Here is a 26672-nt window from a genome sequence, read left to right on the forward strand (position 1 = left end):
TGATTAGTTCTATCTCAAAAACACTTTTAGGGAAATGTCTTCAAATGTGGCACAAATTTCACTTGGTCTCAACGGTGAACTAATTAGATTTTGGTGGTCAAAGGTCAAGGTCACCATGATCTTGTCTGTCCCATTTTCGTGATCATTTTATCTCAAGAACACCCTGAGAGAATTTCTTCAAATTTGGCATGAACGCCCTTTTGGACTCAACAATAAACTGATTAGAATTTGGTGGTTGAAGGTCAAAGGTCAAGGTCACTGTGACCTCACCTCCCATAACTCAAGAATTCATTTCACACAGATGTCTAAAAGGATATAATGATGAAGTGATGACATTTTATACACAAAAGGTCAAAGGTCAACTTTTGGTGACAGTAATGGGACAGTGCAAAAATTCCACACCATCTCTCATGTCAAACTGAGGTTTATTTATTTATATGATGTCCAGTGATATACAATGTTTTGCTGGAGTCTCTGTCGTAGAGATAGTGAGTGTAAAGTTAGCATGAACCTGTCAGAATGACCACAATTTGAGAAAAAGACCCACACTGAAAACTCTGAGAATTTCCCATAAATCAATGTGTATGACATTTCTTAGAAACTATTACTTAAGGATAGCAAACTTAAAAAATGCTTCTTTTCTTTATAAAACTTTAATATTCATGATTAAATAGAAACTGAAATGCAATAAAAACAGACCTCCATCTACTATGAAATTCTGTGTTAAATAGAAACTGCCAAAGTCCAAAAATTATAGGAGTCTAACTTCAAAGATCAGACAGTGGAGTCCAGAGACTGCTCAGGATCGCAACAGTTCATTAGGATGAAGAGGCGTTTGGAAAGCTCCAGGCCGACGCGGCGAGTCGTAGAGGTGACGCCTTCTCCTCTGCGGATAAGAAGGTCAGACAGCAGGGAGATCTTCTCATGGTCGCTCTTACATTGATTGTAAGCCTGCGGAAAGACAGGAAAATTTTTAGTATTAACAAAAAGAAAAAAAAGTTACAATATTCTAATATGTTTGCAGACGTGTGTCTTTGAATACGACTGAAAATGTTTCCACCTAGATGTGTTGCCTTGGTATTTAAACTGACATAAAAGAGTCATTTTCTTGTAGGCTGCACTTAACATCCTGAGGCAAAAAAAATGGGTGTTATCTGAAAGATGTATTTGTAGTAAGAATGAGGCTGCACTGGCATAGACGCTGCTTTTTAAAATGCAGCAGTAATGAAAGAAACATATAATCAACAGAAAAGCAGGGAAGGGAAGAAAAACATTAAAGGAAGGTCAAAGACTAATAATAAAGGAATTCAGGAAAATGTATGCGTGTTCCGACACCGTCTGACCGAAATACACAAACTTACAGAAATAAGAAGGAAAGCAGCAGTCTGAACACATACACAGTCACTGCATAGACTGATAGCGACCTACAGCTAACATTTGCACAGTCTACTGAATATATGTATTAGCTGTTTGGGTCAAATAATCACAAACAATAAAAAAAGAGGTGAAAATTCGTCAGAACCCACATTAAGGCTGTAATCTTGCTCATATGCCAACTCGGTGACAGATAATTTTGAATCTGTCAAAGGTTAAAGTCAGCCTTGAAACAAAAAGGCAGCATATTGCTTTTGCCATGACAAAAACAATCTGCTCAATTTATTATCATCATGACAAGAAAATGAGACAATTCTCACAAGATTATTTTCACAATATAACAAAATATTTATATAATAATTTTCTAGTCATGGACTGTTTTCACAGCAGACATTTTGACTTGTCATATTAGGAAAATCACACGTGAAATTTATAAATTAATGATGACTCAGTGCCATTAAGTGTCCCAATAAGCTATTTCAGTGAACCAGGATGCACAGTACCCAGGGTTTCCCCACACATTCATTAATTTGTGGTGGCTCGCAATGATTAAAACATCTGCTGCCACAAGTAGATTTTCTATTTTTGGATCTGGACTGTTTATTAGGAGCCTATTGAAATATAAACTAAGCAAAAAAGTAAGGAAATTTGTGTTTGGTTATTTCTTTGTTGTAACAATGCTTCTTAGCAGTAAATCTTACACCGCTGGAAAGCCTGTTTATTTCCCTTTTGTGGGATGAGCAGCAGAGCTGAGTATGTGGGTTGTGCCCATGAAAAAATTGCCAAATCTTCTCTGCCAATGCCAAACAGCATTTTTTTTTTTGCTGTTGACTCTTGTTTGGTGTTTGGTGGATTGGATGATTGAAGTCTGAGGAAACGAGACATATTGGCAATTTAACAATTTTTCATTTAACAAACAGGAGCCTCAGTGGTGTGTGGAAGAACCATACACAGCCACAACATCAACATTGGTTGGCTTCAAGTCTGCGGTGTGGTTCACTTAACCTGTGGATTAAGAGGACTGAGTTCAGTTTGTTTAAAAAGGACTATATGTGAAAACACCCTAAAAATAACAACCCTTTGCCTCAGACACTGCTGCCTTTTACCAGGCAACAGCAGCGCACCAAGCTTCAGAGAGCTGGGGATGAGAGCAGGCTAGCAGGTGTCAGATCTGTGCAGAGCACCGGAACAAAAACAACACATCACTGACAGTATGATAATGACATACAAAACACAAGTTTCACCGCTAGTGGTTTCTGTGACATGAGAAAACTTTCAAAATAAGAAATGTCAGGTGACACCACTGTTTCTATGATTGCAGCAAGGATTTGTTGTTCATAATGTAGCATTATCAGAAAAAATAACAGTACGTGCCCTGGACGCTTCAGTAGTGAGTTTACTGCATCTTTTAAGATTTTAATGCGTCAGGGACACAGGACATGGATGTGCTTCATCCTGGGCATGAACTGAGTCTTAATCAAATGATTTATATCAGTCAGTGTCAACTTGTTTTCTGGCCCATATAGTCTGTCTTTAGGCACTGACTGGATGTTTTTCTCATTATTGCAGTACACCAACACAGACATCAATACACTTAAAAGATTTGTTGATCAAGAAAGTTTCATGATAGTTTTGCAATTCAACCAGATGAAAGTGGTGTGCTGTTATTACAAGAAAAGCTTCTTGTTAAATGTTATAATATAGTACGGTGCTATAATGAGGAAATATGTCACCAAAAAAACAATCTTGTTATAACGTACCCTGGGGTAAAAATGTGAGAGATACAAAGGTAGTTAATTGTGCTGCTATGAGGAGAGTGTCAGCAGTGAGTGTACCTTCCTGAGCAGCTGTGGGGAGGGATACGCTGCCAGGATGGCTGAGGCCATGTCTGGACTGACTCTGTTAAACTGCTGGATCTGTCTCTTCCACACCTGCAGCAGTCCCTTCCCAGCTTTATCCACCCGCTGCCCCCCCGCCCACTCACTCTCCAGGTGGAATGAGAAGCCTGTCTTCTCTCGCTCTCGCCTGAAAACACACACAGGAACATGGGAGATGACTGTTTGATCTGACAGAAAGAGAGCTAGACCGAAGCTAAAACTAGGATCACTCACTTAAAAGGGGCTTCTGCAACCGCTTTGGTTGTCATGGTGATATGATCGGAGAAGTCCTTCCAGGTTGACAAGAAGCGGACAGAGACGCCTGTGTGAAGCTGGAGATGCACCACTGCCTGATGGGATAATGGAGGGAAGAACAATGTGAATTACTATGAAGACAAAATCCCTTAACATAACTTTAATTAATGCTTTATTTACCCCCTTAGACAAATACCCTTTTGAGTCCAGATGAATGCTTTTTTAACTCTTTCAGATCACATCCCCAGACATTTTGTGCACCTATTTAAGAATATATACCAAAAAAATACAAAATACATTTCTTCTTCTTTCAACTAATTTCAATCACCCACTAATCAATCTGCAACTTTTTGCCACACAGAGCTAAGACTAATGGTGTGTCTCAAATCACATACTTCCGTTAGTATACTGTGTGCACTATGTACTCATTGGCGTAGTGCGCAAATTTCGACAGGGTAGTGTTGTCTCAAACCAAACACGGCCATTGTGCACTCACCGAAAATGATGACTGCAAATTAGCTAGTTAGCAAACTAGCATTAGCATTCGCGTTATCGTTCGTGGTACCAAATCATTACAGACTGCTAAATTAACCCAACAAACATACCTGACAACAATATAGTGGTGCTTAGTGCAAAAAACGTGTATTTGTACAATGCATCAACATTCATGGTCGCACAGTCCTCGGCCACTATTTCCAGTTTGAAAAGTGGTCCCTCCCCTTCCGCAATGTAGCCAAGATGGTGACCATTGATGGCGAGAAGTGTCCATAGTTCCAACTTTTTGACCGTTTTGAGTGCGCCATCCGGGTACTCATAGTGCACTGCATTGTTCCATACTTCTCAGTGTGAACGCACTTATGCACTCAAAATAGTAAGTGTAAGAACAGAAGTACGCGATTTGATACACAGCATAAGTTAATGAGCTAGCAACAGCATGCAAAAATACAAAAGCAGGTCAGCACACTAGAACCTGCTCCTTTCAGAAATCTTAATCGTATCACCACTTGTGACGTATTAGGCACCAGCCCTTCATCATACATGTCTGATGAAGGGCTGTCTTGTGAGGTGACAGACCTTGACCTTTGGCCACCAAATTCTAATCAGTTCATTCTTAAGTCCAAGTGGATGTTTGTGCCAAATTTGAAGAAATTCCCTCCAGGTGTTCTTGAGATATGACACTCACAAGAATGAGACAACAAAGTCACAGTGACCTTTGACCACCAAATTCTAATCAGGTCATCGTTGAGTCCAAGTGGATGTTTGTGCCAAATTTTAAGGAATTCCCTTGAGGCGTTGTTGAGATATCATATTCACGGGGATGGGGTGGACAGTAGGACAACCCAAAAACATATTGCGTCCGGCCACAGCTATTGCCGGCATAGGGCATAAAAATGACATGATCGGCAATGGATAAATTAATGGGAATCAGTTTCACTGCAAATAATTTCACAAAGTCTGTTTTAGATTATAAAAAATGCTTATGTACTTTCCTCTACTAACCAACCTACCTCCTCTAATTCAACCCGGGAAACCTCAGGAAGAACCTCAGCTCCACCATTCCTCCTTCTCTTCTTCACTTGTCCTCCTCCTCGCTCCTCACCCGCAACTGCCTCTCGAAATCGCTTCTGGCTTTGTGACTTCTGGGATCTGAGGACAAAAAGTCATAAATGTCAGGACTCCCTCCAGTCTGGGCAGCTCCCTGTGCCCCATTTCCCCTCTTCACACATATTTCGTTCTCACTGTTCCCGGCTGAGTTGTGGCACACTCTGCTGACAGTGATAGCTGACATGTTTCCACATGCAGCAGCAGCAGCAGCAGCAGCAGAGGTGTTTAGGTGGGTTTACAACGTATCTGAGTGCCATTCCTTGTTTTTTAATATTTTATCAAGTGCTATAGTTCACACTGTTGTACACATTCACACTGGATCCTCTGCCATCTCCACCAAATCAATCAGTCCTCTTCTACTGTCAGACACTGACTGCAGCCGTGAAGTGATTCAGTGCTTCGCTCAAAGGTTCATCAGCAGTAGTGTCTTCAACGTTGAACACCTATGTCCTGTCTTTTACCCTCTCCTATGTTGTCTCTGTTGCCCAAACTGGAACCAGCTGTCTCTAGGCTACTGCCACCTCACATTTGCCTACATAAATTATTGCTGAAATGATTGGTCGACTATAGATGAACACAAAATCTATCCGCCATTTTCACAAGTGATTAATTATTTATTATCTCTACTTCCTGGCTCTCCTGTGGGGATCTGCTGCTTTTGTCTGTTTTATATCCCTGGAAACTGTTTGACATTCAGACTGTTGGTCGGGCAAAACAGGAACTATAAAGATGTCGCCTTCTGACATTTTATAGACGAAACAATTAATCAGAACTGATGCTGTCCTTCCCTACCTGAAGTATTTCTCCAGCTCGATGACCACCAGACTGAGGATCTTAGTGGGGTGACGCCTCTGCTGCTCCTGCACCCAGGACGTCAGAGTCGGACTGGTGCCAGACCTGCCATGCCTCTCCTCCTGCATTAAATACATCCACACATACCACCCCGCTGCTGTAAATAATTACTACAACAACAAACATGGATTAATCTGCCACTGAAAACAGTCCCTAACAAATGCACTATTTCCTCCTGTTTGAGTAACGTTTGATAAAAGCTACATTTTGTTACTACCGGCTGTTTTAGAATATTATGGAGGCTTTTTAAAAATGAAACTATATTCTTGTGAGGTGTTTCTATAGATTTGCAGACAGTGTTGCTGTTATTGGACTTTTCGTGGGATTAGTTGACAATGAGAAAATGATACACTCTTAGAAATTAGGGTTCCAAACAGCTTATTCCTGAAGGGCTAAGGTTCTACCCACAAAAATTCACTTCTCAAGAACCTTTTTTTTTTTAAAGAGAGGGTTCTCCTTTCTACATTATTAACAAACAGTTAAGTTAGTCACACATTCACTCCACTTGGCACTCTGCTGCTCCATCTCCCCAGCCACAGTGCCCAGAGAACGCTCTGCCACTCCAAGAGTGCAGTGTTCTGAATAACAAAACGACACATTCCAACAGCGCTCTGAATTTACGAACGGTCGAGTTTGTGCCAGAGTGCGCTCTTGCATTAGGAGTATTGCCGAATGCACCCCAAGAGTTCTAATGAGAACCCTTTTCATCCAGAACCCTTTTTGAAGAAAGGGTCTTTCAAGGGTTCTTTGTAAGACTACAGGTTCCATTAAAACATTTCTCACTCTGCCTCAATTCCCATTGTGCCAAGTTTGAATAAGTTTTGCACGAAATACTCCGAGTCTCATATGCATTGCCTTGTACCTGTTACACCATGCCGTTAAGTCTTGGAACATAGCCAGTTTTCATTGAAACTGAAGTTCCCCTTCTCTTTCAGGGTGCAGTGACAATTAGGCAGCTGACAGTGGATCATCTGTCTCTGCTCTAAGCATGCTGGCAAGAAATAAAATGTGAGTTGTTGGTTCTGCCGTCCTGATGTAGTGACATTATTGCAAGAAACAATGGGGAAATTATTCCCCATTGTATATCATTTAAAGATTTTACACTGCATTGCATTGTCAAAAAAAAAGATTCATTAAATCCTACATCCCATATCTTAGCATTTTTAAGCTTTTTGATAGATTGCTCTTAATACCAATTAAGGCCGATCTGCAGGAACCCTGAAAAAAGGTTCTCCTGTGGGGACAAGCCAAAGAACCCTATATGGTTGTAGTTAGCACCTTTATTTCTAAGAGTGTGATATAACATTAGCCTTGTCTTTTGTTCGTTTTGATGTACTTCTATATCACATAAATCTCTAGCTCATCTCAATCATTATTCCTTTGTCTCAGCATTTATTTATCATGTTTGTGCTCTGTAGACCAAATCACCTCTGATCCCACTCACTGATACTGCCGCTTGTAGCTGTTACTATGTGGGAGATGCTATAAATCATTGCCCACTAAGACAAACAATTTCAGAAACAGCTTTTTTTTCCCCGACTGCAATATTGGCTCTAAACTAGGTTAAGATCTTCCACTGCCCTCTGCGCTGACTGCACTCAGTAATTGTAAATGTAGCAGATATGTTATGTTGTGGTTTGAAGGTGATTTATAGTGTTTATTCTCGCCATTTGTTTATAGCTATTTAATATTGCTAACGTGTGATGATGCTGAAAGAACAATGTTGTTTCAAATTTTACTAAAAACAAATACCTTCTGCTTCGATATATGTTCATTAAAGTGAATTGAATTCTTTCTATTTATTTGTACACGTATATTTGTTGTTCATATTTTAATTAACATATCTCTACTTGTGACTCTATTACTATATTCAGATGTCAAATTCTGTTGTCTTACATCCTCCATCTGTTCTGTTCTTACTTCAGCTTTATTCTCATGGCTCTATTCTGTTGTAGTTTATTAGAATGACCACATTTTCCCATTAGGCTCATTAAAGTTTCATCTGGGCTCATTTTAAAGTCGCTCTGTACATGTTGTAGTTAAAGTGTGTCAAGCAGCAGCACAGCAGCTGCTTCACCAACCTGAATGTAGCCGTGGATCAGAGTGATGAAGTCGTCAACTGTCATGTGCATCACAACATGGGCCTCTGGTACACACTGACCATCATCTGGCTGGAGACACACGGGAAACAGAGAGGAAATTAGTACTCCACCACTCATTACTAAATATTTCAATACTATTGTGTAGTGGTATTATTACTGAATGAGTGCTTGTAAATCTGCTTCTCATTCTCAACACTGGTCTCATTTGTTTAAGGCAATTAGAGCAAGGTGTCACAAGAAATTTGACAAGTATATATTCATGCTTCACCTTGAAGAGAACACAGCAGTGGAAAAATAATGTGTGTGTATGTGTGTTATCACCTGTGCACAGGGAGCTCTCCTCATCCAGCTGACACTGCGTGGGAGGGGTTGTTTCTCTATGGCACAGCTACAGCCCAGAGCCTGCACCGACGCCAAGAGAGTCCCGCCTCCTTCCAGCTGTAAGAGAGCTGCAAACACAAATCATGTCAACAACAAACCTTGCTTGAATAATGCCTTCAAAGCATAAAACAATAACACAGTAGACACATAAGACAGCCACAGAGCACAACTGACTTCAGAGTGATTTTGTTATCCACTTGAGCAGAATGCTGAGTATTATTTAATGTTTTCTCAGTACCTGGGTCCACAGCCACCACCATGTGCTTGATACACTCCTCTGGCCTCAAGGCCTTGGCAGCCTCTGCCAGAGCTTTTTTCTCTGCTCTCTGTCTCTCTTGTTCCTGCCTGAGCACCTCCTTGCCCCTCTGCTGTGCCTCCCTGGCCTGCCTCCTCCTCAAAGCCTCCTCCCTGGAGGCCTGGATCTCCTCCGCCGTTCGCTTGGCTGGTTTCCTCTTGGCAGGAGAGGTGTCAGTGGGAGGGAGCCATTGCTGAGGGAGAGTCGCCATCTCATCTGGAACATCTGAGACCCCACGGCTCACTGTTCTCACCTGATGGACTCTGAGAGGCTGCTCCGACTCTGAAAACCCATTCTGGCAAGAGAGCTGTGAGCCGGCCAGATTGGATGGCGAATACTGCTCAGCATCTTTCTCATTAGCGACAGTGGAGGAGGCACTAATCACATTGTCTTGTCTCTGTTTGAGTCTCTGTGCCAGAGGGACATAAGGTGCATTGTCATCAGAATCGCTGCTGATCATCATTACATCAGCACTGCCCTTCGCTGGGGAGAAGATGGCTGGCTCTTCTGCATCGGAGCCATCCAGGTCAACTAAGTTCTCTGGGTACCTCTGGGGGGCTCGGCTGAGGTTTTGACTCGGCTGGAGGAAGTCAAACACAGGCAGCTCCTCATCTAGGTCACTGGTGGAGTCACTGTAGCTGCCCATGTTAAGTCATGTCCAAGAAAAAATTACTGTATATGAGATATGACACAAGAATTACTATAGGATCATCAGGGGCTTAGGTTTTGTGACACACTGGGGGTGAATCGGGGTCTCAATGGTCCTCTGATATGAAATCTGGAGCACTAAACACATAAATTACTGCATTATGCACCAATTTGTGCCTTTTCTGCATCCCTCTAAAGTGAAAATATCCTTAATTTAAACAACTAAGGGATGAAAATGTACATGCTCTAAATACTGACAGGAATGTGTCCCCTGCATTCTTCCCGAAACCTACACCTATGAGGATCATCAAGGACCAGGTTATTCTTAGCCCCAGAAGTGCCTTTTCTTCTGGGAACAGACACCCCACCAAGCTTCGTTCACAAATCTGTTAAATGTGGTTTACGTAGTGTCTTAACAAGCGATATACTGTCTGCCAGATCATAATCTAAAATACACAGAAAGTATAGGTATTCTTCTAAATTCGGCGTAAAGATAGCCAACCAAACATTACTTATTTAGGTCAAATTCTGTATTTTATAATCAAAACAGACAAACTGTCGCCGCCCACTGCTGTATGTTTTGGTGTCAGAGAATAAGGACGACCAATAACAGAAATCGCTTGAAGTAACGTGAATATTTTATACGTTGTGCCGACATTGACTAAACTTGCCGATAAGAAATAGACTGTTTTTTAAAATGGAGTTTGGCACAGCATTAATGTTCCTTTTAAAAAAGGCGAAATACCAATGTAAGCTAAGCCCAATTTATCCAGACATACAAAACATGAGCTAACGTTAAGCAGCGAAGTTGGCGTTAACTCGACTAAAAAGAGACGCTGCGCAAACGTTAAGTTAGCTGGAAGTGGCTTTACGTTACTCACGGAGTTTCTTTACGTTTCTACGACATAATGCATACAGACGTGGGATAATGAAGAAGTAAGATGCTAAAATAAGGACCCCTGCTTTCACTTACTTTTTAAGTTCTGTCTTTTTTTCCCTTCAACTTGATTTCCCCGCCCCGGGCTGCAAGGTAATGCTGCGTTCAAGTTTGTGGAACGACCCTGTACTTCCGTTTCCCACCGGAAGTCTGTTAACATATTTGAGTTTGGTTTTAAAAACACTACAAGTAATGTTACTAAATTGAATCTCGAGGCATTTATTGTGTTGTTGTTGTTGTTGTTGTTGTTGTTGTATCGTGTTCAACAATCCATACAATCAATCATCTTAAAATAAAGATAATTATAAAATTTGACTAGAAAACTAATCAAAGGACAAGACAAAAAACTATATACTTAGGGGTGTCATTTAAACAAACTTTAAGGAAATTATTTAAGGGTTTACGAATGTCTTTTGTTTTCTTTGCTTCACTGTTCTTTGGTCCATGTAATAGTGTCTGATTTCTATTTTCAGTTGTTGTATGTATGGCATCGTATTAGTCCATTTGAATTTGTGAATGTGAAATTTTTCATAGAAAACAAAGAGGTTCAAGATGAACAGGATTTTTTTTTTCGCTATCAGTATAATCTTTTTTTCTAAATAAATAATTGAACCACTCAACGTCTTAAAAAATCGAAATCTATCCAAAACACATTTATATCCTCCATAGGCATTCATAAAATGTGACAAATTGTTTCGATTTTATTTACAAAACACACATTTTGCATCAGTATCATATTAGGACATTGAGAGTACCTTACCTTAGTATAAATCAAATTTACAATTTTAAATAAGACTCCTGCATATGCCATTTATCATAAGGTTACATTTAAGCTGCAGATTTACAAAAAGCATGATACTTCCTCGCATTAAAATCAACAGACAAGAATATTTTATTGGAGGGACTTATTGTTTGTAGTATTTTCTTAATTATGCTGACGTAAGCGTTAGTTTTGATGCCATTTAGCTACACTTTGGTAACAACGTATAAACTCTATTTTCAGTTTGCTGTTACGGTCCAGCATCTTTCCTGGGGAAATTGAATGCAGCAAAGAAAATCCGGATGTGACGCAATTGACGCAAGCGATGTCATTCAAGATGGCAGCGCTCGCGTCCTTGCTGCTCAAGACCAGAGCAGGTATCAAGTAACGTTATTTAAATGAATATTTTATCATTTCTTTGCACAAATTGCTCGTGAGAACGCGAGAAATATGCGCATTTATTCCCAGTTGCTCCGTGCGTTTTGTTAGCAGTTCACAACGCTTTAAATGTGTGACATGCTAACTTAGCTAGCGGTGCTAGCCTTTCAATGTGTATATTAGCACTGAATGTCATAGACTCGATGCAGTGTAAACATAACAATACTTATTTTGTAATTCACAAATTATGTCTTTTGTAATAATACTACGCTTATCAGTGAACAACTGAAGACGTCCGTGCATAATAATTGTCGCATGGTCGATTTGAGACATATTCACTTACTTTGGTGCTTTATTTATGCCAATAAAATGATTAGATTTATGTTCTGCACAGTTATTTCCCTCCACTTTGCGAAATAAGCAGGCTCTACAGAAGTTTCAGTAATTTTCAGCTATGTACCTCGCTGGTAATTCACATTAAACAAGTCAGATCTTGATAAACTGACGGAAAAAAAGTGACTGTAAGATATCAGGGCTGAAACTGGGGGTGTCAGTGAGTTGACATGAATTTCTTTGTGCTGCTGCTCGTTTCAGGTCTGTTGGTAGCTGGCCAGACCTCCCTGCTGGACTCTGTGAGATTTGCATCTAAGAAATCTGGTGGCAGCGTTAAGAACCTCGGAGGAAAGAGCCCTGGCCGGAGATACGGCTTCAAGAAACAGGACGGTAATAACATGATTATTTAACACCGCCTATGAGTGCTACAATTATTCCACACCCTCAAGTTCATGTCAAAGTGATAGCTGAGTACTGGTCAAATAGATGTAATCTCATGGTTTTAAAGTATAGCAGCTTTTGATATCTCAGTATCTCCTTTTGTGTCAAAAATGGATAGTAACACAGTGAAGAGAAGAGCTCATACACAGCACTGGGTCAAATTAGACACAGTGCTCCACATGTTAAAAGAGAGGGCTAGCGATTTATATATTTTTCTTATTATGAACAAAGAAAGACTTAAACTAACAATTAATGTACCTCAAATATACAAGAGTCCTGCACCAAGTCCTCCTTCATGATGATGCTAATTTTTAGTTTTTATTTAAACAGTTTCACAGAGCAGTAGATTCAACTCATTTCTAAGGTTGTTGGCGTCACTGTTGAACTGTATTAAATTATACAGAGAGGTGCTTTTGCCATTCAGCATGTCCCCATTGATGTAAAGGAGGATCCTATACAGTTATCATATATAAAACAAGTTCAAGTCTGTGCAAGTTAGTTTTCCATACTATGAGAAAGTGAATAGAAACCAATGAAAAACTAGAGGAATAATTCATATCCACCCAAACAATGTCTCTTTCAGACACGTTCGTGCTTAGGCCAGCAAAATAATGAGACACATTTTGCATGTGTACTAGACTGGCTTGCCTGCAGTCCAGAGTTGGCTCACAGTGAAAATGTGTAGTGCATTATGAAGGACAATGGAGAACTTTGACTGTTGAGTAACTGAAATCATATATCAAACAAGAATAGAAAAGAATTTCCCTTTCAAAACTTCAACAATCAGTGTCCTCAGTTCCCACTTTTTAAAAACATGTTGTAGACAGCAAACTCAGAATGAGTGTATAATCACAAAAAAACCCCAATACAGTTTGGACATTGAATATCTTGTCTGTGGGCTGTATTTAATTGAATATAGGTTGAAGAAGATTTTTACACAGTGTTCAAACTTTTTTGGAATCAGGGTTGTTTGCAAAACACTGTTAAAAATTTAAAGAAAATAACCAGAAGGGTAGTCAACACGACATTGGTAATAATGAGTGTTAATACTGGAGCTTAGACGATCTAACATCTCTTTTCATTTGGTCACAAGGTAACTTTGTCCATGCGGGTAACATCCTTGCGACACAGAGGCTGATGAGGTATCACCCAGGAGCACATGTGAGTTACACTTTCTGTATCAGAGAATGTTGATGTGATGTAGTGCAGATTTGCACATTCTCATCTCCTCCATCTCTGTCCCACAGGTGGGGATGGGAACCAACAAGACGCTCTTTGCTTTGGAGGACGGCTACGTCAGGTTCACCAAGGAAGTCTATATCCCACCACCACGCGACCCCGAGGTCATCCGGGTCATCACCAAGCTGCCAAAAGGAGCCGTGCTCTACAAGACTTTCATCAATGTCGTGCCCCTCAAACAGGAGGGCAAGTTTAAACTGATAGACATGGTCTAACACTGACTGGACTGGGCTGGGACGTCATTGTTTCCCAGGTATTCTTGCGCGTTGTGGGATCAGCAAGGATTTGTTTTGACCGATTTGTGGAGAACTAAGTAAGCAGCAGACCATCAGCCAGAGAACAGAGAGGAGTCAGTGTAAACCTGCAGACTGTTGGCCTCTCCTTGGTTCCCTGTCTCAGAGTTCCATGATTATTTGACACTCTTTCGCACCTATTAAACAGGAGTTCAGTTCTGTCACCCATGGATTTCCAGTTTATTTACAAAAAGTCAACAATTCAACGCACACTGTAGACTTTTTTTTCCCTGTATTTAATAATAAGATCATCCCAATACAGTCTGTGATACTGGCGCATAACCATGGGCTGGTGTCAATCATTACAGCTTTTGTTCACTGAGATGCTTCATGTCCACCAAGAAGTAAGGATACCTTAAAACTGAGGTGTCATCGCTGTAATAGAACATGTACTGTATTTACTGAATTAAAGTTTTATATGTGAAAGTCTTTAATGACTCTGGTTTTATGTTAAGTAAATTATCATGTGTTAGTACTTAAACATCAGTGGCTGCTTAAAGGAACATTTCACAGTCAAAATAATGATTGGTTTATCAGTTACTCACACCATGTTATGTTGAATTTGGGAAGAAACTTTTTTTTCTCCATGGTAAGCAAAGTATCTAAAAACAGAGAACATTGTTAATGAATTGAAATAAAGGGGTCCGCATTAACAGCAACACTATATTAAAAACATCTGTCTGTAACACAGGGTGAGTAATTGATATGCAAATGGTCAGTTTGTGGGTGACATATTCCTTAAAAATGCCAGAAATCTCCTTTTTTTTTTTTTTTACTTTTTACCATAGGCAATGGGGTCCTACATGAACCATATATTATTTCACATGACATGTTACTGTATTTGTTGGTTTGTCTGAGCTCAGTTTTCATGCAAAGCAGAAATGATGAGAGGGAAGCTGCTGAACTGACAGAGCGTTTTGGAGGTGCACTGCAGTAGCTGGTTGTTGAGACTCGTTTATCTGACTTCCAAATCTGCACACAATAATTACAGAGTAAGCTTAACTAGCTTAAATGTCTATATCTTTTGATTTCACTTTCTTAATTCTCTGACAGTAAATTGAATGTCTTTGGGTTGTGGACAAAACAAGACATTTTGGGCTTTGGATTGACATTTTATACACCAAAGAATTAATGATTTTATTAAGACAAAAATGTCAGATTGATCAACAATGATGTAATTGTTAGTTGTAGTCTCATTTCTTATTTTAGTCAGTGCAGCATTAGAAATGCTGATGATTCTGTCCCCTTTATGAGTGTAAAAATATTGATTTATCATTTATGAATATTCATCTTTGCTTTAACATTGATTGTTGCATATTGATTTACACATTTTTAATGTTACAGAGAACTAATTAAGACCTCAAACCAAGTTTATGTGCTATGTGGAAACAAATTGTTGGAAAGGTGTAATACCAAAATTGACCACATGATGTCGTACAATCACTCCTCCAGTACTTAATATGCTCCTCAGTTTGACTTACTAGTGTTAGAATCCACATATTGACATTCCAGGCCTATTTCTAAATAAATTAAAGTTACAGAAAAAAGAAGCAATCTTATAAGAGAATACCACCCAAATTAAGAATTCTATTATGTTATTTCCATGGCCTAGGAAAGTTCAATCAATATTTGTGAACATGAGATTCACTCTTAAAGAAACCTGAGAGGTATCTCTAAATATAAAATCTGGAGCTGCTCCCTAGACGATGAATAGGAGCCTGATTTTGCTTGTTGTCTTCTTTATACCCAAATGAGCTTTATTCTATTGTAGTGTTCACAGTTGTAAAATAGAAAATGTACCCATATATTCAGAACATTCCCCTGGGTGCTCTCATTGTCATCTATAAAGTCTTTCCCAATTAATTGTCCATGGAGCAGCTCCAGACTTTATACTTGATGACTCTGCAAATTTAACTCTAGTGTTTGGATAGCAGAGAGAGTTTTTCATGTTTAATAATACTGTTGGACTGTCTTTGTCCATAGGAACAACATGTATGGATTTTGAAAATAGCCGTAGTTTCCTTTTAAGAATTATACTTCCTAAGGTTTATGATTACTCTGTCACTTGGATAAAAGGAGCCCTTTGATGATTGCCAGTGTCCTTCAACAATCCCTGTGTAAAATTTGTTGTGAATGGTACGAGCTTATCAGCATCTCTTTGAACGAGCTTTGAACAGGAATTAGGAGATAAATGGGAACGGCTGTATTTCAGAGGCTTGTGGTATGCAGGGGGAGTGTGGGTAAGGCTTAGTAAACTATATGGGAGTTGAAACGCTGTCATGAAGCAGAACGAATGATGGATGTGAGCAGTTTGCAGACATGGCATTCTATGTCTCAGATGGTGGAGGGCACATCACTGTTTGTGGGTTGCTGTGCACTCCACAGTCTGATTGGATAATATACCGAGGATAAACTGAGGAACACTTCCATAAACCAGCATCAAGTAACCAAGTGTGAGCAATTTGATTCTTTGGTACCTGTTACACTGTTTGTGTTTTTCCTCTTTAGAAACCAAAAAATGAGTCATGAAGTTACTGAATAGCCACTGACAATTGTGCGAGATCTGTATTTTTGGTTCTCAGTCCAGGCAAGTATCGGTGCAGGTCATCAGTGGATCCACAAGCAGCAAAGTGTAGTCTAGTTCTCCCAGATGCTTCCTGGTTATGGTTGGTTTGTGTTTTCTGTGGTTAGTGTTTGATCTGGGTTAAATAGTAACTGTGCTGTCGTACTTTACCTCTCAAACTGTGAGTAACAGTCACTGATGATGAGTGCAGGCCAAACACTGTCACTGTTTAAGCAATGCTTGGTCTTGCCAAAGAAACTTCTACCAGAGTGAAACCAAGTTTCTTAGGCTAACCTGGCATCAGACGTCAATATGACATCGGAAAGATGCTGAACCCTTACACTGGACAGACATAAAAGTTAGGTTAGAATGAAAATCAGGTTGACAATATTTTGAGTGTCTAAGAATGTTTAAATGTCAAGTTGTGGGGACATTTACATTATGACGTTTTGCAGACTTTGGGTTTTGATTCTCATAACTTACAACCAAATGTTGTTATACGTCAAGATGACACTGGTGTGCAACATTTGAAAGACGCTGGGAATTGGTTACTTAATAACACAACTTAAACAAAATATCAATGTCATATGTCATCAGTTTTCTACGTCAAATGACGACAACATTAGACTTTGTCCTGACGTTGGAATTTGGTCACCTGACAACCTAAAGTCATCCAAATATCAACACCCAATGACATTGAGTTTTTGGTTTCTACTGTTGGAAATGTCAGCTTGTCTGTCAGTTAGTCCATTGGTCCACCACTTAAACATCACAACAACTATTGGACTGATCAGCATGAAACATTGTACACGCATTTATGATTCTCAGAGGATGAAGCCCATTACCAACAGGTTAATAGTTGTAGCTTTTAGTTAAATGAGTCAACGACTATTGGATGCATTACCATGAAATTTGGTACAGATGTTCACGGTGCTCTGTGGATGAATCCTAATGATTTAGTTGATTCCCTGACTTATTTTCTGGTGCCATCAGCAGGTCAAAATTTTCACCTGTCCAGTAAAATATCTTAAAATCTACTTGATGAATTGGCACAAAACCCTGTACAGATATTCATGGTTCCCAGATGATGAATCCCACTGATTCTAATGACCCCTTGACTTTCCCTCTAGCGCCACCTGCAAATTGACCTTTAAGTGAAATGTCTAAATAACTATTTGATTGATTGCCATTTCATTTGTTTCAGATATTTGTGTCTCCTACAAGACAAACTGTAATCGCTCTGATGACTTTTTATTCAGTTTCATCATCAGGTCAAAATTTTAATTGGTTCAGTATTTTGGTTTTTGACCAAATGCCATTTTCATAATCCTCAGGTGTACTTTGTGTTTAGTGCTAATAAGCTAATGTTAACATGCTAACATGCTAAATTAGGGTGGTGAACATGGTAAACATTACCTGCTAAACATCAGCATGTTAAGGCACTTTGAGCATGTTAGCATGCTTATGTTGGCACTCCGCTCAAAGCATCATGGTCTCTAAGTAGCCTATAGCATCACTGAGCTGCTAGTGTGTATCTCACTTGCTGAGATGAAGCAGCTCGACTATAGACAGACATGGTCCTGGGGTTTACGGTCCACATTTTAAGACAAATCGGCATCCATCCATCACACTTATTGTTAAATACAGAAATGTGAGCTAACAAAGTTACTCAAAAATGACTTTAAATTTACGAAAAAACTTCAGCTCTTATGAAAATTTACAGGAATGGCTGTACGAGCACTCATGTCATCACAAGTTGGTTTTGTCCATGTCCTTTTAGCTGTCATCTTTGCTGTCTTACATGTTTTCATGCTCCTCTCTGTCCTGCTGTTTACAGAAATGTCTGAGCTCACAAAACTGGGGCTTGTTAAAGGCCTCTGAAGTAAGGAATATTGACCAAACACTACTGGATACCCACAATATCCCCATAATAACAATATTGTTACCTTATGACGTACTGTTGAGTAAGGCTATTTTTAAAGCTGAATTTTTAGTTGCTTGCGTTATTACAAATGTCGATGGAATTGAGGTTTTCTTAATTAGAACAGAACCAAAAAGTGCCACTTTCTCTATTAGGGTTCTTTCTGTGACTACATTTAACAGCTAATCAATTTTTTTTCCTCACAATTCTATCAATGCAGTGAATTATTAATCCTAAAAGGGTGAGATTATACTGGGTGTTGGTGGAAAGCCATGGTATCATATGATGATCTAAATGTTGTTTCAGAGGTTTCTGAAAAGACTGAGTAGTGAAAGACTGATGGAGGCACTGACCATTAAGGATTTAATTAATATAAAATCTGTTGAATTCAAACATGTGGAATAAAAGTCTTCAGAACAAAAATAACCTGATTGTCTCTAAGGAATCACATTTGTCAAGCCTTTAAATCCATCCTCCCATTATGCCATTCTTGGAAAAACACAATGTAAAACTTGCCAGGAATTGAATGGACAAAGCAGAGCTGTGTCATTGTCACCCTTGTGGAGTGTATAGCCAGAGTCATTATCATGAGAATACCTCTAAGAAGGATCACAGGGATCTATCAACAGCTCTTCCAGAAACTCTTCTCTTGTGTCTGATGGCGTCACTCACTTGGCTCGAACAAAAGTAGCCCCTTTCCTCATGCTGTGGCTTGACAGCAGACTTTCAGATTGACAGAAACGTGGAGCTATGTGCTGGGCATCGGGAGGAAGCTGGTTCCTGTGGCGGTGTGGGTGGTTGAATGGGGTTGTGTGTGTCTTCAGTGAGGTTCGAGGAGTGATCTTGGGGGTGCATTGACAGGTGAACATCCAGGGAGTTCAGATTCACAGGTAAAATGTCAAGGGACTGGCGAAGGGTCTCTTCATATGTTGGTGGAGGCTGGAACAGAATGTGACAAAGAAAAGACTGTATTGTAATAAACGTAAAGATGTAGGTAAATGGAACTACGCAGTTGAAGACATTTGAAATAAGTTCACAGACATGGGCAGTACGATTCAGCCTGTACAAAAAGATTGTATATTAACTTCTGTGGCTCTGGAGGAGCTTTCAAATAACTGAGAAAACAATCATGGTGACATCAGGGTTATTACAGCTTCAGCTGGAGACTAAAAATTTATAAAGGAAAGGCTGTGTTACAAACTGGGGAAGAGTATCTTACAAAAATATGCTATTTGTATCATTATGGGAACTGTTAGCCAATGTCATCTAAATCATGCCAACACCTCCAGTTTATTCAGCAATTGAAATATCTGGTGTTGTGCTAACTGACGGATGTTTTTGCCAGCTGGAAAAAAAACACTATTATGTGAGCTCTCTGGGCAGCATTAAGAATGTGGACCTTACCTTCCTATATAGCTTTCTAGCTACCAAGCCACATCCTTGAAAATTTGAGACAGATAAGTGAGAACAAAAATGGCAACAAGCCTGGTGAAAATAATTGGAGGTCAACATTATTGTCTTTAAGGGGTTCTGGCATGCACAGACTACCTAAGGTATCCATTGGTACCATCCATGTCAGCATAGCTTGTCAGGAAGGGGGCTAAGTAAACCTCCTTTAGGGCAAGTTTTGGCAAGGGAACAACTAGCATGGCCATTTCCAGAGGGGTCCCTTGAACTCTCGCCTCAAGATATCTGAATGAAAATGGGTTCTATGGGTACTTACAAGGTTCCCCTAAACTTAAGAAGACTTGTTCCCTTTATGAATGTGAAATGGCCCATGACTTCTGGTTAGCTCTTGTCAAATGTATTAACAATATACTGGAAACAGATCTCATTGAGGGTCCAGCATTATGTATACAGGGCATCTTGCCAGTGGAGGCCACAAAAGTATGTCTTCAAAGATATGTTCCTGGGTAACACTAGCTCTCATCATGGGGAACAAGATAGTGCTGAGACATTGAAAGTCAAAGGAGAAAATCAGCTTTAAAGAATTCACAAAGTAAATAATAGTTTAAAGGTTTTCAGAAACATTTGAGGTCTCTATATGGAGATGATCAGTAAAGATGATTAATGTGTCACTTGATATCTGTGGTTCTTATGCTTGCTCTTTGTGCATTATATAATTGTTTATGCTAAGCGTATGAACATGCATGACAATATGATGTGTTATAAACGTTTTAGGACACCAGTGTTACACACTGCCAAGAAGAATGTGCCCGCCCTTTTCTTTTTTCCTTATAACTCTTTTCTTTTAACTTTGAATATTGTTTGTTCATTTATAATGTACTGTGTTCCAATACTGAAAAAGCAATGAAAAGTTTGAGCATAAAAAAGGCTTGTTCCCACTAAATGTTGTTTCCTTACAATCAACACACTCCTTCAAATCAAAGCTATATATTTGTCTTTTTGAGGAAAAGGACAACTAGCCTTTTTGAAGAACAATGAATTGTCCAATATAATAACACATTAAAACAGGATTGCTGAAGAACTCAAAGTGTTGACTGTAGCGGTATTATTCTATGTACATCAGATAATTAGTAGACTAGTGTTAACTGTAACCAAAGTATATCAGAATGTGATTCATTAATTCTCCATATTGACATAGTTTTTAACCGGCCTGTATTCATAAACAGTAAAATCGAATTCCTGAAATTCAGTTACGGCTGTTGGTTTTGGTGTGCCAACCCAAGATGTTCAGTTGCCCCATCTGGCCACACCTATGAAAAATTTCTGGGAGCACCACTGTCTACAATCTGTGTTGACTAACCATACCTAGAAACCCATGCTACAGCTGGATGTGTTGCACAGAAGTCCTGAGTGGAAGGATAAACTGTTAGGATGTTCTCCATGGAAATGACAAAGTCTCTTTTTCACATTACTGAGGTGATACAGATTTAACAAATGAGATAGAAGGTGTTAATTGGTGAGCAGGAGACACATAATTTTGAACCCTGAAGAGAACTAGGCTAGCTGACCACCTCCTAACTCCTAGTTTCATACTTGCCCCACAGAAATGATAGGGGCATCAATCTTCTTGTGCCACTTTTGGAAAGAAAGTGAATATATAGGTGTATTTCCCAAAATATTGAATGTTTATTTAAAACCTTTTTCATGTCAAGGTGAAGTGCAATCAAAGTTTGTAAGGGAAAGTACCTGGAGCCACTGACAGGACAGAACAGATTTTGTAGCTCTCTGTCTGCTCACCTTGGGCCGTTGCTAGCCATTTGGGTGCCAAAGCATAATTGCTTTTGGGTGCCCCCTCTTTGCCAATTTGAAGATGATAATTGCCTCACTTTCCCATTTAATGTAGGCTAACAAATTATAGTAGTAGTTCTAGTAATATTATATGCTCACTGTGCTCACCTCATCATGGCAGCCACTGAGGCCAAAGCGTTGTGAGATCATACTGTGGATATGTCTCTGCCGGTCCTTCTTACGAACGCTCTCATAGGAAGGCAGCCTCGGCAGAGCCCCATTCAGGTGGTAGTCATTTGGCTTCCCTATTATGAACAGCCTTCCGGGAAACTGCATACACACACATGCAGAAAAAAATCTGATATGAAACTTCTGGCAGATGCACTGGATACTTTTCAAATCTTTGCAGTTCTCATTAGTTATAAAGTCACACTTTCTACCTGTGCTCCAGTAGCTCCCTGGTTCATGGCAGTGCTGTGCTCATTAGTGATGCCAGTCAAAGAGTGCCTGCTGTGGTAATGAGGAGGATCATCCTGGGAAGAAAGATCATCAGAGATTAGTTTTCATTTTACAGAGTTAATGGTTTCAGTTAAGTTACTCTACATAGTATAATTGGTGTCTGTGTCCCATGTCAACATCTACAGCAGTGGTGGTCGTGATATTTCACTCAGAGGGTACTTTTTGAAAGTGGTCATTTGTGTAACCAATTCATTTTACTCCATTAACTACCACTGAGGCAGAAACCTCTGACATGAATATCTAAAAATCCATTAAAACAAAACTGTATCTTTCTGTATGGCTAGATAATACTAGAGGTATGTGAACCAGTGGACGACACAGGAAGAGGCTTTACACTGGTAAATATGCACCCCACTGAGGAGCCCTTTGATAAGAATCCCTGTCAGCTCCAGGGGTGATGTTGTGTAGTCGACCGTGACCTCTGACCTTCTGGCTGGTGGGTATTAAGGAGGGTTCTTGCTATTTCTCTCTGTGGCAGTGTGGTTGTAGTCTGGCTTCAGCTGCTGATCTTTAATCTGCCATGCATGCTGCTACTAACATGTGCTTGAATGCCACAGTGAAGCTGTGTCCAGACAGAACTGACACACGAGCTGGCAGGAGCACAGAGGAAAAGGAACGGGGAGCTGTGCACACAAAAAGCCCTCCAGTGACACTCACTTCTCACACTCTGGTTCGCCTTTTCCTTCTCATCCTTACTCTGTAATGCTCAGAGACACTAATAATGCAGGCCTCCTAGATTCTTGACTTTTTATCATAAGGAATATGGCAATTTCTGCCCAGGTGCTCAAGACCCTTAGGGGCCCCAGAACCTGCAGGAGACTAGAATAATTTGATCCCTGCAAATTATTATTATTATTTTAGTTAATATAGTTTTCTTATTAGTATTAGTAGTAGCTATTATCATACTAGTGTTGCATGGTCATATTCCTAAATAAAGTTGTGTGTTTAATGAAATTACTATAAACTAACTGACACACAGAAACCTGTTATTACTCCAGCATAGTAGCACAGGTTGGATCATACTAGAGGGCGGCTCGGACTGCGTATTTCTGTCAGAACCCGTCACAAGCCAGCGTCAGGAGTAGGCGAGCCCAACCCGAGCTCAACACGCATTCTGTTTCATGTCCAAACCTAACCTGAGCAGAACGCAACTAATGCAATGTTGCTGAGGCACTCAGTTTGTCGTTGTAACCCTATTGTTGTTGCTGTTGTTACCGACCGTCAATAGGCACACACACACACACACACACACACACACACACACACTTTCATCAGCAGTTCTAATTAATAAACTCTGAGTCATACTATTGTCATTGAGTCATCATCGCCTTTAACTCTTTTTGAACTGTAACCAGCTCGGGTCGGACATCCATATTCTAGTACATAAAGGGTGGTTGATGTGGGGCGGGACGGTCCCAACAGCATATGTATGCCTTAACAGGTGAATCAGGCCATGTCTCTGGGACTATTCTACTTTTTTGTGGTTGTTGATGGTTTATTGATTTTCTACTGCTGTTTTTGTACACTGCCCACATAGACTTGTGTATACTAAATGTTGTGTTGAAACTCAATTTCTAAAAACAGTAGAAAAAAATACTATAGAGAGTGTATCAAGGGAGCAAATGAGGATGGGAAGATTATTTCTCTGAGTGGGGAGTCATAAAGTATTACATTTGTGGAAGCTACAGCTGTACACCACTGCCTAAAGACAGTCAAATAGAATCTGGTATGAAGAGGTCGATTCTGTAAATTCTTACTGAACAGTTAATGTGATTGAAGTCTTTCTGTAGTAGAGAGTTGTTCTTACTGTGTAGTGCTCTGTTGTGGAGGGTCTGAATATGCAGCACAGAGGATCTTTTCTGTACAGGGCCACCACCAGCATCAGGATCACCAAACAAAATGCCACACAGGACCCTGAGGCCGAGGAGAGATACAGCATACAGTAAGGCTGCATGTGGACTCTACACTAAAGGTAAGTAAGGAGAATGGGCAATATGCCCCCCTGCATGTATCTCACTCTCTGAACACCAAATGGCAGTAAAGTTTACCTGATGCCCACGTACATGCAGTAAGCTCTGCCATTTGTAAATGTCTTTCATGAAATTCTGTACAAAACAAATGTTTCCTCATTGGTGTTTAAGAATCTGTGAGTTTTGATGAAAGGTTTATTGGTCATTCAGGGAGATCTGTTTGTTTAAGTTTTCATCAATACAAAATTAATTTGATATACTACTACTAATAACATTCCAACCATACTATATAATGCACTGTGATATCTCTAAAGCTACAATTTTCTGTATTTCCATGAAAAGCCAAGAAAAACACTCATGCACTGATGGGACAGAAATAAAATCCTTTAACTTTAACTTGCTTATTATTTTATATTATGTCAATGTAACAGAATGTTTTGGGTTAACCCCATTGGCAAATTTGTCACTGAAAATGTGTAAATGTGTTGTCTTTAAAATTTGATTATATTCAATACAGTATTTGGTGTTTGTAGGTAAAATTACTTGTTTGTGGGTAAAATTAGTAGGTAGTTACGCATCATATCAATACACATTTAAATAAAGATCCAGTAACCTGATACCTTTTGTGTCATATAAGCTGCATTTTCAAAGTTAATATGACAAAATTATGTTTAAAAATCACAGTTTACTTCATGTAAATTATTAAAAAGTTTTGCTGGCAGAAATGTCCCATCATGTGACACATTTATGTTGTGTCAGATTACTTTGTTGCTAGGGCTGGGCAATTTATGGATATTACATTAATATCGTGATATGAGACTAAATATCGTCTTAGATGTTGTCTCTTCCTGGTTATAATGGCTGCATTACAGTAAAGTGATGTCATTTTCTGAAATTACCAGACTACAACACTTTCTCGCCTCTACCTGCTCACTCATTATATCTACATTATTAATGATTATTTATCAAGAATCTCAAAATATTTAAAAGCACCAACAGTCAACCCCACCATATCGTGGCAATATCCATATGAAGGCATTTGGTAATAAAAAAAATATTAAAAAATATATCTTGATATTTGATTTTCTCCATATCACCCAGCCCTGATTAGGTTTACATTGTAATATTGCACAAACAGAAATTACATTTACCCCGTGTTATGACTGATGTAATGTAATGGTAAAAGAAAAAATGTGTAGGCTATACAACTGATTGTGGCCATGAACCACTAAAACGTGTCATAGTGTAGAAAGTGTTGGTCTCACCTGAAGCCACTAGGACAATCAGCAGCTCTGGAGCCATCGCAGGAATCGCTCTTGGTGTCGGAGATTAAAAAGACATGTAACTTTTAACTTGTCTCTACAAACATTGCCACAGCTTTCAAACACACCTCCCAACGTTTTGGAAAGTTGTCCTGTGCACGGTACAGAGTCAGACACCAGATCCCCCGAGATTAACCAGCGGGTAAATATTAACACCAAGGCAGGACAGAAAGTGTTACCGGCATTAATAACTCACCCTAAACTGACATCATTCCTGAGAAAAAGCAAAGCCAAAGCAAAGATGACTCTTGTGCAGACTCTAGTGGAAGTTAATGGCGACGCGCGCAGAGCTGATCTAATAGGCTTTTTCTTAATATTACAGTACAACAAATTACCAAAAATTACTACTACATACAATACAATTTTTACTGTATAATAATATCATACTGTGATCTTTTTTCCGCTATATTATTATTTATTTATTTATTCATTATTATTATTATTATTATTATTATTATTATTATTATTATTATTATTATTATTATTGTTATTATTATTATTATTATTATAAACTTCATTTTAACTCATTTGTCATTTTGTGTTTAATGCATAATATTTCTCGAAATTATCATATGTTTGCATGTCTAACACTGATGAACACATTGCTTTATTGACAGCAACATATTTTTTATATATAACATTATATGTATAAGGTGAGAAAACCAGTTTGAAATGATGAGATTATGTCTGGAGACCATTAAACATTGTTTTGAAAGACATTTTATTGATATATACATATTTTATTGTGATATTTAACCAAATTTGGAATTTTATTGTGAAGTTCATGCAGGTAAACACAGTAAGTTTACAGTAGCATACTGATGAATCACAGTAACATATGGAGTTTAATGTAAGATTACAATGAAATACAACAATTCTACAGGAGCATTTTGTTAAATCACAGTAATCAAATGTACATAAACTGTGAAGTTACAGTTAAATTCAGTAATTTACAGGAATGTACCATTACCATCAGTAATAACAAGCTTTAACTATGAGTTTACAGTTAAAAAATAATTTTACAGGAAAATACTGCTAAATCACATAACTACTGTGAGATCACAGCATACAGCTGTCATTTTAGAACAATTAACTGTAAAAATTAACAGTAATTTACTGTTAAAGAAATGCAACCAGTAGCCAGTAATTTACTGTAAATTTACAGTCAAATATTGTACAGTATACATTTACCATTTGTATTTTCATGTATATTATATATTCCCCCTGAGACTGTGTCCTCATATGAGGACATCACATTTTGGGACCTTATACTGTATTTCATTCTACTTAACTCAGACCTGTTGTCCTCATTTGTGGACACTTTTATGTCCCATCTAGTGGTAATATAAGTACAATGACTAATCCATGTAAAAAAAAAAAAAAAAAAAAAAGATGGCAGCCATCTCTGACAA

At 39.0% G+C, this 26672-nt stretch overlaps 3 protein-coding genes across 5 annotated transcripts; 1 reads left to right on the top strand and 2 right to left on the bottom strand.

Moving 5' to 3' along the window:
• Window positions 1-408: 408 nt before the first annotated feature.
• eme1 (essential meiotic structure-specific endonuclease 1) lies at window positions 409-10442 on the bottom strand. 3 transcript variants are annotated; one of them, XM_033611022.2, is made up of 9 exons: window positions 10363-10442; window positions 8685-9413; window positions 8387-8514; window positions 8045-8134; window positions 5904-6025; window positions 5015-5153; window positions 3486-3601; window positions 3210-3399; window positions 409-951 (listed from the first exon to the last, which is right to left on the bottom strand). In XM_033611022.2, the coding sequence occupies exons 2-9, from the start codon at window positions 9385-9387 to the stop codon at window positions 775-777; spliced, it is 1665 nt and encodes a 554-aa protein (XP_033466913.2). In that variant the 5' UTR covers window positions 9388-9413; window positions 10363-10442; the 3' UTR covers window positions 409-774. The 3 variants fall into 3 exon arrangements, with proteins under 3 accessions (XP_033466913.2, XP_033466916.2, XP_033466915.2); XM_033611025.2 differs by having other exon boundaries at window positions 8685-9379; window positions 10363-10440; XM_033611024.2 differs by lacking the exon at window positions 10363-10442 and adding an exon at window positions 10271-10349.
• Window positions 10443-11377: 935 nt separating this feature from the next.
• mrpl27 (mitochondrial ribosomal protein L27) lies at window positions 11378-14199 on the top strand. The gene is made up of 4 exons (XM_033612345.2): window positions 11378-11463; window positions 12059-12187; window positions 13332-13399; window positions 13486-14199. The coding sequence occupies exons 1-4, from the start codon at window positions 11412-11414 to the stop codon at window positions 13690-13692; spliced, it is 456 nt and encodes a 151-aa protein (XP_033468236.1). The 5' UTR covers window positions 11378-11411; the 3' UTR covers window positions 13693-14199.
• A 2117-nt stretch (window positions 14200-16316) lies between these two features.
• LOC117247720 (uncharacterized) lies at window positions 16317-25449 on the bottom strand. Its single transcript, XM_033612344.2, has 5 exons — window positions 25204-25449; window positions 23776-23882; window positions 21890-21982; window positions 21618-21779; window positions 16317-19193 (listed from the first exon to the last, which is right to left on the bottom strand). The coding sequence occupies exons 1-5, from the start codon at window positions 25238-25240 to the stop codon at window positions 18981-18983; spliced, it is 612 nt and encodes a 203-aa protein (XP_033468235.1). The 5' UTR covers window positions 25241-25449; the 3' UTR covers window positions 16317-18980.
• Between the last annotated feature and the right edge of the window lie 1223 nt (window positions 25450-26672).

This window comes from Epinephelus lanceolatus, chromosome 21 (assembly GCF_041903045.1).
Source record: "Epinephelus lanceolatus isolate andai-2023 chromosome 21, ASM4190304v1, whole genome shotgun sequence".
NCBI lineage: Eukaryota > Metazoa > Chordata > Actinopteri > Perciformes > Serranidae > Epinephelus > Epinephelus lanceolatus.